At 47.0% G+C, this 17,682-nt stretch overlaps 2 protein-coding genes across 3 annotated transcripts in view; one reads left to right on the plus strand and one right to left on the minus strand.

The window, feature by feature from the left end:
- Positions 1-16,670, plus strand: part of LOC310844883 (cytochrome P450 2J2-like) — a 59,156-nt gene extending 42,486 nt beyond the window's left edge. For both annotated transcript variants that reach the window (XM_083739617.1, XM_083739618.1), the window contains 4 exons: positions 6,496-6,637; positions 7,415-7,602; positions 8,064-8,205; positions 16,376-16,670. In XM_083739617.1, the coding sequence (XP_083595743.1) occupies positions 6,496-6,637; positions 7,415-7,602; positions 8,064-8,205; positions 16,376-16,563 (660 nt within the window). In that variant the 3' untranslated portion in view covers positions 16,564-16,670. The remainder of the gene's footprint in view (positions 1-6,495; positions 6,638-7,414; positions 7,603-8,063; positions 8,206-16,375) is intronic.
- The window catches only part of LOC310844912 (cytochrome P450 2J4-like), a 289,677-nt gene that overhangs the window by 182,985 nt on the left and 89,010 nt on the right, over positions 1-17,682 (minus strand). The gene's annotated exons all lie outside the window — the stretch shown is intronic.

Raw genomic sequence — 17,682 nt, forward strand, 5'->3', positions numbered from 1 at the left:
ACGTAAAAAAGCAAAAATAAAAGCACCAAATATAAGCTCCAAATATCACCTCAGAACACTTCAATCAGAAATGGAAGGCTTTGATTACAATGGGGAGGGGGCAGAAATTAGCAGCGCAACAGTGAAAATAGAAGCTCAGGAGCACATTCAGCTTTCAAAACAAAGTTCGCAAACCGAAACATTGACTTCCAGGTTTGCAGCATTCAAGTTCCAAGTTGTTCGGGAACTAAGCTGTTCGAAAACCGAGGTACCACTGTGTCTTTTTTTTTCTGAATCTCAGTTGAAAATCGCATTGAGTTTCCTCCAAATATTTCTCATAGTCAATTTAGTTGCTCATCCATCCATAAGCATTTACAGAAATGTCTAGGAAATGTGAGTGGAAAGGAGTGGAAACTTAAGTGTATTATGGGGTCTTCCTTTGGAGCATTTTTTGGATTGATGTTTATCTGACATTCAAATGTGGACTGAGAAAACAGAAAATCCAAAACAAAATATTCTTAAGCTAAACTATGACTTCAAATCCCTGTCTCATCCATCTTCATATACTAGAAAGGACAAAATATATTTTCATCTTTCCCTCTTTGAACAATGCTTATTATGGTGACAAAAGAATGATTAAATATGTTTAGTGGGAAGTGCCATATTTCACCACATAATTGTCACATTTTTATGCCAATTATTCTTTTCAAAAAAGGGAGTTTTGACAATTATGTGGTGAAAAACTAAGGCATGACCCTTATGCGAGGAAACAGTTTTTATTAACAAACATACTTATGGTAACATTGCTTATTACTTGTTACTGTTTTTGGTGTTATTAGGATGCACAGAATACTTGTGAACAGGTAAAGGTAGTCCAAATCAGGGCAAGGCAATTTCATGCACACTGAGAATGCCCTGTGACTATTGTGTGTTGAATGCTTTGGGACTGATTTTAAGGCTTGAGAAAAGTAGCTTGACTATTATGTGGTGGTGACCATTAGGCAGTGAAATACGGTAGCACACATTTGAAATATCTGATGCCAGTGTTTCCACTGGATCCCTCTCTTCATGCCAGTGTTGGCTTATTACGCCAACCCACAGATCCTGAAATCTAGCACTAGCAGCTACTGCTGTAAATACAGGAAACTGTGTGTGGGTTTCTTTTCATAACCAGCTATGAAGCAGAGGGCCAGTCCACCCATGAGGCAGGCTGTGACAGCTGCCTTGGGCAGTGGAATGCCAACAGGAGGCATCTCTGGGGGTGTGCTGCCTAGCCAGCTGCTAGTGGAGAAGCAAAGGGGGCAGCTTCTGGCAAGATTTCACCAAAATCTTCCAAGATCTCACCAAGCCCCCTGTTGCTGCCACTTTGTGGACACTGCTGTGCAACCCAGGTAAGGCAGGCAGCAGCAACAGGATTTCTTCTTCATCTTTGGTGATCACTTGTAGCCAAGATTGTCTTCCATAAACACGGTTTTAACAATGAGTCCGCAAGTCACTGTGGAGGCTAATTCTGGATTCACACGTCCTTCCACAGTGGAGACATTGGTTTCCAGAAGGGAGATGATCCTGGTGTGGATTTGCCAAGCATGCCTTCCTCTTAGCAGGTTTCTCCCTTGTGTCCTGAGTTTGAGTATCTTCAAAGCCCACGACACCTTTGGTAAAGGCTGTTCTCCAACTGGAGTGCTCACAGGCAAGTGTTTCCCAATTGTTGGTGTTAATGCTACATTTTTAAAAAATTGCCTTAAGACAGTCTTTAAACCTCTTTTGTTGACCACCAGCATTACACTTTCCATTTTTAGTTTGAAATAAAGTAGTTGCTTTGGAAAACGATCATCAGGCATCCGCACAACATGACCAGTCCAATGAAGTTGATGTTGAAGAATCATTGGTTCAACACTGGTGATCTTTGCTTTCAGCCTGCTCAGATTAAACGGCTTTCCATCTGTTTAATATATGATATCTACTCTGGTGGGGAGTTTCCCTTCAACAAAGTGTAGGATCATGGCAATGAAAATAATGAATAGTGTTGGGGCAATAACACAACCCTGTTTAACACCTGATCCCACTGTGAATGGTTCACTCTGAGAGCCATTGTTATCCTTGATTGTGGCTGTCATATTATCATGGAGGAGCCAAATGTTGTTCACAAATTTATCTGGGCAGCCAATCTTCAGAAGGACAGTCCACAGGGCATTATGATTTACAGTGTCAAAAGCCTTAGTTAGGTCAATAAACGCCATATACAAGGGTTGGTTTTGCTCTCAGCATTTTTCTCGAAGCTGTCTAGTGGTGAAAATCATGTCCACTGTCCCCCCTAGAAGGCCAAAAACCATTTTGGGATTCAGGAAGGGTCACCTTGGATATTGTTAAGAGACAGTTTGCTAAGATCCTTGCAAGAATTTTGCCAGCCACAGCTAATAGAGAAATGCCTCAATTCTGTCACCTTTTAAAAAGAGATTGATTATTTTGGCATCCCTAAAGTCTGCTGGGTTTTCTTCTCTCTCCCAGATTTTTTCGATGAGCTTGTGAAGTTGTTGTGTAAGTTCAATTCCACCCACTTTGAAGACTTCAGCAGGTATTCTGTCAGGTCCACTGGCTTTGTTGTTTTTCATTTGGTTAATGGCTGTACACAACTCTCCCAGATTTGGAGATACTGCAAGCTCATCTCTAACTTGTTTTTGCAGAATTTGTGAGAGGACCTCAGCAACTATGGGGGAGTTGCGGTTAAGGAGATGTTGGTAATGTTCTTTCCAGGGCAGTGCAGTAGCTTCTTTGTCTTTTAGAATTGTGGTACTGTCTGCTGAGCATAGAGGGCATATGCCATGATTTATTGGCCCATACATGGTCTTTGTGGCTTTAAAGAAATTCTGTGCATCATGAGTGTCAGCTAAGCGCTGGATCTCTTGAGCTTTTTTTAATCCACCAGGTGTTTTTTAGTTCTCTGGTTCTTCTTTGAACCTCAGCCTTAGCGTTGGCATAGGTTTTTTCTTCTTAGTGGCACAGTTTCTGTCTCTTTGTCAGATCTGAAAGGCCTTCCTTTTCTTGTCAATCATGCGTTCAATCTCACTGTCTTTCTCATCAAACCGGTCCTCGTGTTTCTTGGTTTGCTATCCAATACTTTGTTCACAGGCTGCAATAATGGATGTTTTTAGCTTGGTCCAGTGTTCCTCGATGTTATCAGGGAATTCTGAAAGCAGATGGTCCTTAAGAGTTGTTTGGAAGCAGATTCAGAAATTTGGGGAAGTGTTGGGATTTAAATTAAACAGGAATAAAACAAAACTACCAGTTAAAAACTTGAAGGAAGAAGAAAAAAAGGAATTGGAGCAAAACACTGAGATAGATGTCCATAAGAAGGATCCATTCCAGTCTGGCTTCCGCGCTGGTCATGGGACCGAGATGGCTCTGGTCGCCCTAACAGATGATCTCCGCAGGCAGCTGGATCGAGGCGGGTCGGGGCTGCTGATTCTTCTAGACCTGTCAGCAGCCTTCGACATAGTCGATTACAAACTCCTGGACCATCGCCTTGCCGATGTGGGGATCCAGGGCACAGTCCTTCAATGGCTGTGCTCGTTTCTCTCTGGTCGGGGACAGAGGGTGGCGCTTGGGGGGGAATTGTCATCCCGCTACTCCTTGGTGTGTGGAGTGCCTCAGGGTGCGATACTCTCCCCGATGCTTTTTAACATCTTTATGCGCCCCCTCGCCCAGCTTGTCCGGAGTTTTGGGCTGGGCTGCCATCAGTATGCTGATGACACCCAACTCTATCTGTTGATGGATGGCCATCCTGTCTTGGCCCCTGATACACTGATCAGATGCTTGGAAGCTGTGGCTGGATGGTTATGTGGGAGCCGGTTGAAGTTAAATCCTTCGAAGACAGAGGTCCTCTGGCTGGGACGGGACGATATGGGATTGAGGGGGCAACTCCCATCTCCCTCAAACCACTTGGAAAGAAAGGAAAGTGCTTTACGTATGTTGATTTGCTAAAGCATCAAGAAGGAAAATGGAAACTAAGAGAGTATGAGGAAATAAAAGACCACTTTCAGAGTTGGTTACACTATTGGCAACTACATGAAATATACAAAGAAGACAATAAGAAAGGATTTAGCTATACGACATCTAGATTCCAAAAGGAAGTTGTAGAAGGGAAGGTGAAGCTGCTGAAAGGTGCATATAGTATTCTGCTAGAATGGGAAACAAAAAATGAAGAGGTGAAATCAGTTATGATTAAATGGACACAAGATATAGAACACAAAATAATGCTTGAAGTTTGGGAAAGATTGTGGAAAACTGATTCAAAATATACAGATTGCTCTTTGCTGAATGAAAATTACATGAAAATGATGTATAGATGATATATAACATGAGTGCAGATAGGAAGAATGAATAAAACTGGTTCAAATATGTGTTGGAAATGTAAGGAAAAAGAAGGGATTTTTTACCACATGTGGTGGGATTGTAGCAAAATTTAAAAAATTCTGGGAAATGATATACAATGAGTTGAAGAAAATGTTCCAATTAACATTTATTAAAAAGCCTGAAGCATTTTTGTTAGGGATTGTAGGAAAAGACCTGCCAAGGAAATTGAAAAACATCTTCATGTATGGGACAACAGCGGCAAGAGTCTTAATAGCACAAGGATGGAAGAATGAAGAAATCCTGACCAAAGAACTGTGGCAAGAGAAACTGATGGATTATGCGGAACTGGTGAAATTGACATACAAACTACGTGATAAGGACAGCTGTGATTTTAAAGAAGAATGGGAACCCTTTACAAAGTACTTAAAGAAACAAGAAAATGAACTGGACTCCTTGGCAGGTTTTGAAGAAACATTCACAACCCTTTTATTGGTAATATATAGATAGATAAATTAAGGATATCTACAATTTTATAACATGCAGAGATATTATGTGCTGAAAAACCAGAGAGAGGAGCTGAGGGAGGTCAGGGTGGGTGGGTTTTTTCTTTTTGGGGAGGGGGGAGGGAAAATGGGGAGGGGAATGAGGATGATGTATTTTTGATAAAATGTTATGTTGAAATTCCTAATAAAAAATATTTTTTAAAAAGAGAGTTGTTTGGAAACAATCCCGGTTAATGGGATCTTGAAGGGCTTGAGTGTTCATTTTGCACCTTGGTTTCCTTCCTTGAAGCCTGTGTTGAGGTATAATCCTGATAGCCATCGTGGAAGATATTAGTCGGTGATCTGTCCAGCATTTGTCAGCACTCGTCATAGCTCTGGTAAGGAGCACATAATGGAAATCTTTAGCACAGACAATAACATAGTCTAAGAGGTGCCAGTGGTTTGACTGAGGATGCCTCCATGAAGTTTTAAATTTATTTTTTTGTTGAACGAGTGTGTTGGTAATAGTAGCCTGTTGGTTTTTGGTGAGTTTACCAGAAGTCTGGTAGGGACTTCTGACAGGAGCTTTACAAGATTGTTTTTGATAGTGAAGCCTACCTCATGTATTTGACCTTCTTGTTCAGATAGACCTTTCCAGAAGAATGTGTAGCCTCCTTTTTCTTCCTTCAGTTGTCCCTTGCTTGCTCTTTGAGTCTCTTGAAGCACTGCAATATTGATGTTAAAACGTCACATCTCTCTTGCAATGATGGCAGTTCTGTGTTCAGGATGCTCATTATCTGTGTTATATTTGTCCATATATTCCATGTTCCAAAGTTCAATTGTCTTTTACCACCGCTGGGTGGTGACCCCACTGGGTGTGGTAATCCAGTCAGGGAAAAAGAGAGGCAGAGTATGTTTAGGGCACCTTTTCTAGCCCCTCCCCCATTTTGGAGTGAGCAGAGTAGATCCTAAAAAGGGCTGCTCGGTCATGGATACAGCTGCCAAGCTGCTCAACTGCCAGAATGACTGAATCTGTATCCACCGCCCATGTGCTGTTTCATGACTAAGGGCTTCCAGATTTCAGAATCCTGCCCCTGTTACCATATGCTGATCACCATGGAACTTTGGGTCTTTGGGTTTGGGATGGGTTTTTTGGAAGACGCCTATACATGAATTTGTTTTATGTCTGTAGATCAGTGCACACTAACCAATGAACAGTCTTCACAGTAAAGCTCTGTTCTGATGGCATGAGTTGTCATGGCGACCGGTAAATTCCGTTGTAATATACCACTTCTTATCACCCACCTGTTCTGCCGTTGATGACTTCTTGGATCATTCTTTGTCTAGCTCCTCCCCTTTGACCTTACCGCCTTGGGTGACCCTGCTGGGAGTACGAGATTCCCAATGGCTTCACTCACAAGGGTCATAGGAATGTGCAAGCCCACTTACCATGAAAAGTTGATGATCCAGCAAGTGAGGACAGCAACAGTGTGTGTGTGTGTGGAGGGGGGGTGGCGGCAGCAGCTTCCCATTTCACCTTAGGCACTATAAGACAACAGCCCACCTCTCATGAAGCATGTGTGGGTGGTATGGTAATAAGTGGGGAAAGGAAGATAAAGTGCTGAAGGACAGAATGTAATGCATGTAAATGACATGTCACTTTTCCCATTTTCAACACCAGAGCAGGAATGACCCAGAGACCACCTATGATGAAGAAAACTTGGCCCAGTGCACCTTTGACCTCTTTGTAGGAGGGTCGGACACAACTAGGAGTTCTCTGAAATGGGCACTTCTCCTCCTGGCAAGTCATCCAGATATCCAAGGTGAGAGAGGAGAGCCAGGGCTTCTCTTGACCACTAGGGTGGAGCATAGTTCTTTAAAGGTTTCATATAGGAAAGAGTTAAAAGTGAGTTTATGATGTAAATTATGTAAGGTAAACGATATTGAAATAAGCTAAATGTTTTTGACTTACATGTCTGGAAATATATTTTTCTCACCAACATTTTCCTACATAGTTTCTAGAACCTATAGTCAACAGAAGGAAAAAAGTAAAATGCCCAGAAAGCTGGGACTGGGGCGAAACCATGGGCCTTGCCCTAGATTCACTGCCTCTCCATGCTCCATTACATGCGGGATGCGGGTGGCACTGTGGTCTAAAGCACTGAGCCTCTAGGGATTGCTGATTAGAAGGTTGGCAGTTCGAATCCATAAGACAGGTGAGCTCCTGTTGCTCTGTCCCAGCTTCTGCCAATGTAGCAGTTCGAAAGCATGCCAGTGTAAGTAAACAGGAAATATTGAGGGCTGGGGGTGGAGAATGAATATATGACAGTCTTTGATCCCAGCCCTTCAGCAAATCCAGACAGTTCTGGCAACCAGAAACTACTGAGATGAGCTTCACTTTCAACCTTTTCTTACCTGGGATCTAAGCGGGGAAGGACCATATAGACTGACTTAAACTCTTTGGAGGGCGAGGTGGGCTTTGAATGCAAGAACCTGGGACTCATTTACAGAGATTTATGGAATATGTTCAAGGGAAATAAATGTCCAACTGAAATAAAAGGCAGTATTAACAATAAACCTGTTTCCATCATTCTCTTCAGATAAAATGCACAAGGAAATAGAAGATGTCATAGGTTCTGCTCACTCAATCTGCTATCAAGATAAGAAGAAACTGCCTTACACCAATGCCGTGATTCATGAGATGCAGCGCTTTAAATTTGCCAGTTTTTTGGGGTTCCCTAGGCAATGTACAAAGGATTTGAAGCTGCGTGGTTTTCTCATTCCCAAGGTACAACAGTATGATACAGTTGCACTCCTGTAGCCCAAGAACAAAGAGCAGCAAAAGGTTGCATATTGAGAGATGCAGCCAGGCATACAGGAACTTCCTGTCTAGTCAAAAATCTGAAGGGCAAGAGCAGGAGCTCCATCTGCAGACATGTTTCACCATCAGCAAGTGCCATTCCATGGGGCAATTGTGGCAGGGGAGAAGCATGTAGTGGCCAGAGGTCTCAGCCTGCTTGTGAGCTTTCATTTTAAAAGAGGTGGGGGAAAGTCCTCTTGTGCTCCTGCCTGTACAGAAAGTTTTTACAGTGATGAATACAAAGCCACCCACCGTAATAATAATAATAATAATAATAATAATAATAATAATAATAATTCAGATCAATGATTAGTCTTGGGATAGTGTGGGACAATAAAAAAAAAGTATTGATGTGAATGCATTCCAAGTCACTTGTTTCTTATTTGCAGGGGACTATGATGATTCCCGATCTGCGCTCTGTTCTTCTTGATCCAACACGATGGCAGACACCTGCAGAGTTCAACCCAAATCATTTTTTGGACAAGGATGGACAATTCGTGAACAGAGAAGAATATCTGCCATTTGGTGCAGGTAAATGCAGAAGACCAAGCTATGTTGTGATCTGTAGATGTGCTTACTGGTCTGCTTCCAGGAAATGACACCAGCAGCAGCACAGGAGGGAGTGGGCCGGAGCAGAAGGAGCATCTTTCTAGCTGGAGTGGCACTGCTGGTCAGCACAATGGGGCAAGGCACTGGCAAGTTAAGGGGATCTCTAGGTTGGTGGCTTGGGACCAGAGCCATAGCTAGGTGATCTTGTGCCCCTGACAGAACTGACAGAACTGTCCAAATTGCGCTCCCTTGTTGTTGTTGTTTAGTCGTTTAGTCGTGTCCGACTCTTCATGACCCCATTGACCAGAGCACGCCTGGCACTCCTGTCTTCCACTGCCTCCCGCAGTTTGGTCAAGCTCATGCTGGTAGCTTTGAGAACACTATCCAACCATCTCGTCCTCTGTCATCCCCTTCTCCTTGAGCCCTCCATCATTCCCAACATAAGGGTCTTTTCCAGGGAGTCTTCTCTTCTCATGAGGTGGCCAAAGTATTGGAGCCTCAGCTTCAGGCTCTGTCCTTCCACTGAGCACTCAGGGATGATTTCCTTAAGGATGGATAGGTTTGTTCTTCTTCCAGTCCTTAGGACTCTCAAGAGTCTCCTCCAGCACCATATTTCAAAACCATCAATTCTTCGGCGATCTGCCTTCTTTATGGTCCAGCTTTCACTTCCATACATCACTACTGGGAAAACCATAGCTTTTACTATACAGACCTTTGTTGGCAAGGTGATGTCTCTATTTTTTAAGATGCTGTCTAGGTTTGTCATTGCTTTTCTCCCAAGAAGCAGGCATCTTTTAATTTCGTGGCTGCTGTCACCATCTGCAGTGATCAGTGCGCTCCCTAGCCATGGACAAATTAGATCTTCTTTCCACCTCTCCTCCACCCCACCCCAACCCGTGCCATTCAATTCCTCGCACACTTCACCTTGTATTGAATTTTTTCCCCAGAAAATACAATATTTAATTTATTACGTCTTAATAAAAGGTTTCAGGAAAGCAAATGACATTTAGATGGCAGTTGACAGGTTTTTTTAATGTAATTAAGTTGTAAAACATAGAGATAGGCCTAAATGAAATGTAGAAAAATATCATACTGATTTATTTCACAATGATAACTTTATATTATAATACTATATGATGTAAAATTTATATTTGGTTGATATAAATAAGAAAACTATTAACATTATTCACAATTCATGTTACAAGTTCTTATTCACATGAGTTGTTATTTGAAATCTTTTTAAAAAGTAAAGTTAGGCCAACTCTGGCTTTAAGTAGGAATCTCCTCAATGAAGTCTGATGTGATTAGAACTTTACTTTTCTAGCTTTAATCGAAGAAGACTCAGTAATAATTTCATCAAAGTCTGTTTTTGATGCTAGTTCATACTCGATGGACAGGATTGCTAGATTTGTTAGTCTGGTTTCACTCATACTTGATCTTAAGTAGTTTTGTATGAGTTTTAACTTATTGAAACTATGTTCACAAGTTGCTACACTTCCTGGCTTGGTGAGAAATATTCTCAGTGCTACGGTAATACCTCTGCGAACATCCGCCTTGAATAGCGTCCATTGCGGCGAATGTCTGCGACAACCCGGAAGTACCAGAATGGGTTACTTCCGGGTTTGCCGCTTGCACATGTGCAGAAGTGGTAAATCGTGCTTCATGCATGCACAGAAGTGCAAACAGCTGCACGTGTGTGCACAGACACTGCACTTTGCCCTGCATCCTTTTGGCTAGTGGCTGGGGCTCCGGAACGGATCCCAGCTGCAAAATGAGGCATGACTGTATTTTGATATGGGATAAACATCTCTTAACACAGCAGAAACTGGTGTATAAGCTGCTGCTCACCAGGGAGTTGAAATGGTGTTATGTACCTTCCGTGGAGCCATACTAGGACCCAGGATCACAGTCTATTCGTCTGAAAGAAACTCTGGACAGTAGTCAGCTCAGAGAAGGTCAACTGTTGACATTAATGGACCTCACTTAGTCATAGTCCTTCATTTTAATGGGTCTACTCTGAGTAAAGCTTAGTTGACTACCACCCTATTTTCAGCTCGTATTGTAAGCGTTGGACTCCCCCCTCCCTCTTTCTCTGTGCTATTCCACCTTGCAAAACAATATTTCAATTCACATCACATGAGGAAAAGCATAAACAGCTGGCATTGCCGTTTGCACTGTGCAGTTCCATATAAATAGATTGCAGTCGGAAACCAAACCTTTCCCTTTCTCAGAAAGGCTAATGGATTGCCGATGAGCCTCCCTGCTTGGAATGTTGCATTTCAGAGAGGAGATTACGGGGCTGATTTGTAAGTTAGCCAGTTTGTGTGAGGGCGCGTTTGTGCGTGTCCGCAGAAGTCACACACAGAAGCATAATAATTTAACAATTGATGCTCAAGGCAAATCTCCACTCTCTCCTCTCTGCTCCCACCTGTTCCTCCCCCCCCTTTTCTTTTCGTTCCCCATCCAAGCGCTCGATCCACCCTTGGAGCGAACGCCCTGCCCTGCCTGGCTGCTACCCTAAGGTAACGATTCAGCCATGCGATTGGAGCATGCATTCTTCAGAAGTCGCGCAAAAACCAGGAAGTGAGAAAGGCAGAGGGGTGGGTGAGAAAGGTGGAGGGGAGAGAAGTGCTCTTAAGCAGCCAGGGAGGCAAGCAGCGTCCTGCTACTGGTGGCAGCATTTGCAGCAGCAGCAGGATCCCCTATGCCCGAGATTCCCAATGGTCCATGCTAATCTAAAAGGGAAAATAGGAAAAAAAATAGGAAAGGAAGAAATGATCGAAAAGAAATAAAGGAAATTACAAGGTCCTCTATCAAAATTAAATCTTCACCCTTATTCTGCACACGGAAAAGTGAGCCCTCCCAGTTCTCACTGGGAGCTAGACCCTCTTACACTGGCTTCTAGCCCTGGGAGATGCTCTCTGCCCTGCCCCTCCCCCAGGACCCTTCATCTTCAATTCATCCTCTTCCTGAATGCATCTTCCTAGATATGAGATTTTACAGAATAAAATATAAGTATAACAAGAAGAAAGAAAGGTTAGCACTGACCAGGCTAGAAAATTGACAGTAGCCTTGATGTTTTCCCTATCCTAACTATGTCTATTTTGTCAAAGTGTTATGCAGAATGTTTATAGCTACTGTTAAGTTGTGGGTTGACATAGCAGACGACACAGCGATTTCTCCAAAGCAGCTCTTTATTTTGTAAGCTGGAATAGAACTGACTAGCAAACAGCTCAGCCGGCCTGCTTTTATAGGCAGCCGGCTGTCAACATTGTAGCAACAACAACCCAGAGTTTACCGCCTAAAATAACTGACGTGGACCTGAGTGAAAACTATCTACAGACCTGAGTGAAAATTATCTACAGTATCCCCCTGCTGGCCCAGGGTGAAACTTCACTACATAACACCCCTCCCCACCGAGATAAGGTGTTAGTTACAATCGTAATGGTTTCCTTATATACAGCACTACGTGTAATGGTTCAATTAGGCACAAAAGCATATCGGTTACATTTCCCATACTTAGACCAACAGTGATACATGTCCAACAACATAGTCCTTTAAATAAGTTGGACGCTTGGAAACTCTGCCAGACCGCCGGGGACTGGTAGCCAAGTCCGGAGGGCCACACAGTTCTTGCTGAGGCTGTGGTGCGACCCTAGGTGGCGTTGAAACCAAATCCCCTGGATCCGCTGCTGTGGGTGGAGCCTCCGCAAGTGGAGTGGTCTGAGTCTGTGGTAAGTCTGGCAGACCCTCTGAAGCGGCTTGGTTCAGCTCCACGCTGGCAGTTTGCGAGGGAGGTGTGGGTGGAGCCTCGCCATCTGTAAGTGTCTCTTCTGGAGCCACAGGCGCAGTTGGGGGCACCACGGTAGTGTCCAAGTCCCCAACCCTGCGCCTAAGCTGGTCTATGTGCCGGCGCCACAAGCGTCCGTCTTCGAGTGCCACCTGGTACGAGCGAGGTCCAGTGACTCCCACTACTGTGGCTGGCACCCAAGGAATGTCCCCCACATAGTTCCGGGCAAAGACCTGGTTTCCTGGGACAAATGACCGTGGCGCGTTGGCACAGCCTGGGGGTTCAGCCACGGCAAAGTCTGGGTGCAGCCGGTTGAGCGGTGACCTAAGGCGGCGGCCCATAAGCAGTTCAGCAGGACTCCGCCCTGTGGCCGCATGAGGGGTGATGTGTTGCACAGACAAGTATTCGGCGACCCGCTCGTGCCAGTCTCCCCGGTCCAGGCGCGCCAGTGCCTCTTTTGCCGAGCGCACCATTCTCTCCACTTGTCCGTTGCTGGATGGATGAAAGGGTGCCGTTAGGGCATGGCGGATGCCCAGTCCCAAAAGATACCGCTCAAACGTGCCTGACATGAACTGCGGTCCGTTGTCGGAGACAAGGACATCAGGACACCCATGCGTTGCAAACAGGCCTCGCAGCACCCGGATGACGGCCTCGGTAGTGATGGAGGGCATCAGGGCCACCTCCAGCCATTTGGAATAGGCATCCACCACTACCATAAAGGTCCGGCCGTGAAAGGGGCCAGCCAGATCGATGTGCACCCTCGACCAGGGTGTCTTTGGCGTCTCCCAGGTGTGTCCCTTACTTGCTGGTGGTGCAGGCCTCGACTCTTGGCATGCTTGACAGGCGGACACCCAGGCAGTGATGGCATCGTCCATATTAGGCCACCAGACGTAACACCGAGCCAACGCCTTCATTTTGACAATTCCCGGGTGGCCAACGTGCAGAGCCTCCAGGACGCGCTGACGGAGTCCCTGGGGAATCACGACGCTGTCTCCCCACAGCAGACAGCCGCGATGATCCGAGAGTTCATGTTGTCTGGTTGTGAAGGGCTGGAACTCCGATGCAAAAGGCCCTTGTGGCCACCCCCTCCACACCCAGTTGAGCACCCGGCTGATGGTGCGATCCTGGGCAGACGCGGAGGCCACAGTGGCAGCCGATACAGGCGCTGCCGGAAGATCCTCAATCAGGAGGAGCGATGAAGCTGGAGCCGGGTCTTCCACAAATGCTGGAAGAGGGCAACGGCTGAGGGCGTCGGCCTGGCCCATCGATTTCCCCGGGCGATGGACGAGCCGGTAGTGGTAGGCAGCCAGGAAAACAGTCCATCACAGCATGCGTGGTGAGAGGACCGGTGGAGTTGGACGATCACCGGCGAGGAGGCCCAGGAGTGGCTTGTGGTCAGTGATGAGGTCAAAAGTCCTGCCATAGAGGTATTCATGGAACCTCTTCACTCCAGCCACAAGTGCCAGTGCCTCCTTGTCGAGCTGGCTGTAATTCCGTTCCGTCGGAGATAACGTCCTGGAAAAGTAGGTGACTAAGGACAGCGCCGATGCCAAAAGGTGAGGCGTCGCAGGCAAGGATCAGCGGCCTGGATTCACTGTACTGTACCAGCACACGGTCCGATGAAAGGAGAGCCTTGACCGCGTTGAAGGCCGCCGTCTCCCGATGACCCCAAGCCCAAGGCGTCTTTGTGCTAAGGAGTCGGTGAAGAGGCTCAGCCACTGTGGCTTTGTGGGGCAGGAACATGTTATAAAAGTTCAGCAGCCCCAGGAATGCCTGCAACTCCGTCTTGTTCTTTGGGATGGGGGCCTGCTGGATAGCGCGGATCTTGGATGTGGTCGGGTGGAGGCCGGAGGCGTCGATAAGATAGCCCAGGAACTCTACCTGTGGAACGGCGATCTGGCACTTCTCCCGCTTTACCTTGAGCCCGGCCTCTTGGAACCTGGTCAGCACGGCACGGAGGCGCTCGAACAGCTGCTGGTGTGAGTCTGCGGACACCAAGACGTCATCAAAATATGGTACCACGCCCGGAAGCCCTTGCAGGAGATGCTCCATAAGGCTTTGGAAGATGCCAGGAGCCACACTCACCCCGAACTGCAACCGGCGGCAACGGAATGCCCCTCGGTGGGTGATGATCGTCTGGGCTTCAGCAGTGGCATCATCGATGGGCAGTTGTTGATAGGCTTGGGCAAGGTCCAGCTTAGCGAAGACCTTACCCTCACCCAGGGAATGCAGCAGGTGTTGGACAACAGGAACCGGATAAGCATGCTGCTGAAGTGCCTTGTTGATCGTGCACTTGTAGTCAGCGCAGATTCTCACCGACCCGTCTGGCTTGACAGGCGTGACGATGGGGGTTTCCCACTTGGCGTGGTCAACCGGCTCCAAAACTCCTTGGGCGATCAGTTTGTTCAGTTGTTCGTCCACCTTAGCCTTGAGAGCAAAGGGAACCTGGCGTGGCTTTAGCTTGATGGGGGCGACTTGTGGATCAAGGCTAAAGGAGATGGGTGTACCTGTATATTGCCCCAAGGTGCCGTCAAAAACCTCGGCAAAGTCTTTGACCAGACCCTCAGTCTCTGTGTTAGAGATGCAGTTGATGCCGGTGACTTCCAGGCCGACAGCATCAAACCAGTCTAGGCCTAGGAGGCTTGGCCGCTGACCTTCGACCACCACCAACCGGAGCAGGCCCGAAAAATCCTTGAAGGCAATCCGGAACTGGCCAACGCCTACCACGGGAATGTCGTTTCCCTGGTAGTCTCTCAGGTGTACGCGGTGAGAGTCGAGTTGCCTTTTGGACACTCTGGGTACCAGTCTTTTGACGGTGCTCCAAGACACGATGGACAGGGCAGACCCGGTGTCGATCTCCATGTCACATGGAGCTCCTTCAATGAGCACCATGACGTTCAGCTTGCATCGCATAGGCGAGTCGGTTTGGCCAATTGTGGTTCCAGACGGGCAGCGGCAGTTGGTGAGAGCGAAACAACTTTCCTTGGCAGACTGGAGTGAAGACTTGGACTTGCGAGTCGGTGAAGGGGGGGGTGTCAGACGGAGCCGATCGGCAGACCTTAGCGATGTGGCCTCTTCTGGAACACTTCCTACAGATGGCGTCTCTGAATCGACACTTGGCACGGGAATGGTTGTCTCCGCAGCCGGCACATTCTGGTTGGCCCTTGGACTTCTGTTGGAACTTCTTGCGCTCCCGCTTTGTCTGGTGCACGTCATCGTCTTCACTGGAGGATGCCTCATCACTGCTGGCCTCTTCATGATGCACCGGAACTGGCTTCCTATCAAGATGCGGGATGCTGGACTTGCGGATCTCCTGGGCGGAGTGTTCAGCAGCTTCTGAGGCCACAGCCTCCTCAATGGCTTTCTGTAGCGTGAGGTCTGGCTTGGCGAGGAGACGCCGTTGCAGATGGATGTCCCGGACCCCGCAGACGATTCAATCCATCAGGGCATCGTCTAAGTCTCGGAACTCGCAGTGCATTGCAGCCTGTCGCAGGGCGGTGGTGTAGTTGTTGATTGACTCCCCCTCTGCCTGGTTCCGGTGGTAGAACACATGGCGGGCAGCAATCTTGGATGGCTTTGGTGCGTAGTGGTTGCGGAGCTTCTCTTGGATCGTGTCCCACGGTGTTGCCTGGATTGCTTCAGGCGCAACCAATGCTCGGGCCGTCGCAAACACCTCAGGCCCACAGAGGCTGAGGAATAGGCCCCGCTTCCGCTCCTTTGATACTTCTGTCAGCTCGTTGGCTTGGAGGTAGCAGTCGAACCAAGCGAGGTAGGAGTCCCATGATTCAGAGGCTGGCGCAAACGGCGGTAGAGGCACAAGTGAAGCCATGATTCTGATGCCAGCGTGACGGGCGATGGATGGAACACAGTGCTCTAGCCAGAACAGTCAGCTCTGAATTGGTTCTGTCCCGTGATTTCGCTCAGTGATTTTGCTCTGTGATTCAGCTCAGTGATTCAGCTCAGTTCAGAGGCTGGCCGCATCTGGCTGTGCTCTGATGCCCATCGATCCCATCCTCGTCGCCAGTGTTAAGTTGTGGGTTGACATAGCAGACGACACAGCGATTTCTCCAAAGCAGCTCTTTATTTTGTAAGCTGGAATAGAACTGACTAGCAAACAGCTCAGCCGGCCTGCTTTTATAGGCAGCCGGCTGTCAACATTGTAGCAACAACAACCCAGAGTTTACCGCCTAAAATAACTGACGTGGACCTGAGTGAAAACTATCTACAGACCTGAGTGAAAATTATCTACAGTATCCCCCTGCTGGCCCAGGGTGAAACTTCACTACATAACAGCTACAAAGCAATGAACATGGGAAAGTAAATTATTGCTCACTTGCTGCCTTCTTCTTGTCTCCTCCTCAGGGGCTCGCATTTGTTTGGGAATGCAGATGGCAAAGATTGAAATATTCATCTTCCTGACCAGCCTGCTGAGGGCATTCAGTTTTCAGCTGCCAGAAGGAGTCAAAGAGCTCAATCAAGAGGCTATAATAGGGATTACAGCACAACCCCATCCTTATAAACTCTGTGCTGTTCCCCGCTGCAACACATAAGAAAATAGGAAAATACTAGGAGCTCCACTCTGCTTCCTCCACTCGGTGACCCCTTGGCCACTCCTGACACTTGAACCCCCTAGCATTTTCCCTTCCCTTCCCATCTCATTCCACTAAGGTCTCTTTTCACCTTCGCAGCTCCATTTCTGAAGCCACTTCTCTCATTTTTTGCAGCTCTGCTTTGCATCCGTTTTCCCCTTCACCCCATCTCCTCCTTTTCTTTAGGCCCTTTCATGCCCCTGCTTTCATCTTCATCCCTCTCCTAATGCCTCCTTACTCCCTCCTTTTTTACAACTTCCTTTGCATCCCCATTCTTACTCTTGCTCCCTTTTCTACTCCTCCTCCCCCTTACTTTTCTCAAATCTCCCTTACACACACTGTCAGGGAACTGCCATCGGAGCTCCAAATGGTGGAGGGGCTCCAGGATGCTGGGAGACCCTCGGATGCTGAGGAGGGAACCAGCAGGGGAAGAGGGGGAGTTTCAGCAGAAACAGAGTTGGAGGAACAGCTCCGAGACGCTTCTAGTGAGAACAGCGGGGAGAGCTCAGGACCTCTTCTTGGGACGCCCACTTTGAGAATCTAGGCGTAGAGTTTCTGTCAAAGAACTCTTATGTTGGAGGAAATTCCGGAAACGCCCACTGACGGATTCTGCCAGCGATTAAGGCAGCCATGCACCGATGGCTTTGCGGAGAGGAACAGTTTTAAAACTGATAACTAAACTCTAAGAGTGCAAGCGCCTACACACAAGTAGCCCCATAGTTCATCACACACACATTCCCACACCTCCTCCTCTCTCCCTCTTCTGCAGCCCCCTTCTAACCCCCCCCATGCTATGTTAATGTATCTTTAAGATGAGTAGACTCCTAAGAGCAAGGCTATCAGCTTCTCCAGTTGAAGAATGTTAAGTTTCTTTGATGGATACTGTACATGTGTGCTTGTTAATAAAATATCTCTTCTAAATCACTACATTGAACCCGGAACCCGGAACGGGGACCACACAAGGTATCAGGAGCGAAATAGGTTGTGTGGAGGCACTATGCAATATTTGAAGGCTTCACATCCTTTATCACAGTTAAGGAATGGAAGGGGGAGAAGTTTGAAACAGACATTTCCCTGACT

The sequence above is a fragment of the Podarcis gaigeae genome (assembly GCF_964106915.1).
Source record: "Podarcis gaigeae genome assembly, chromosome: 5".
Classification (NCBI taxonomy): domain Eukaryota; kingdom Metazoa; phylum Chordata; class Lepidosauria; order Squamata; family Lacertidae; genus Podarcis; species Podarcis gaigeae.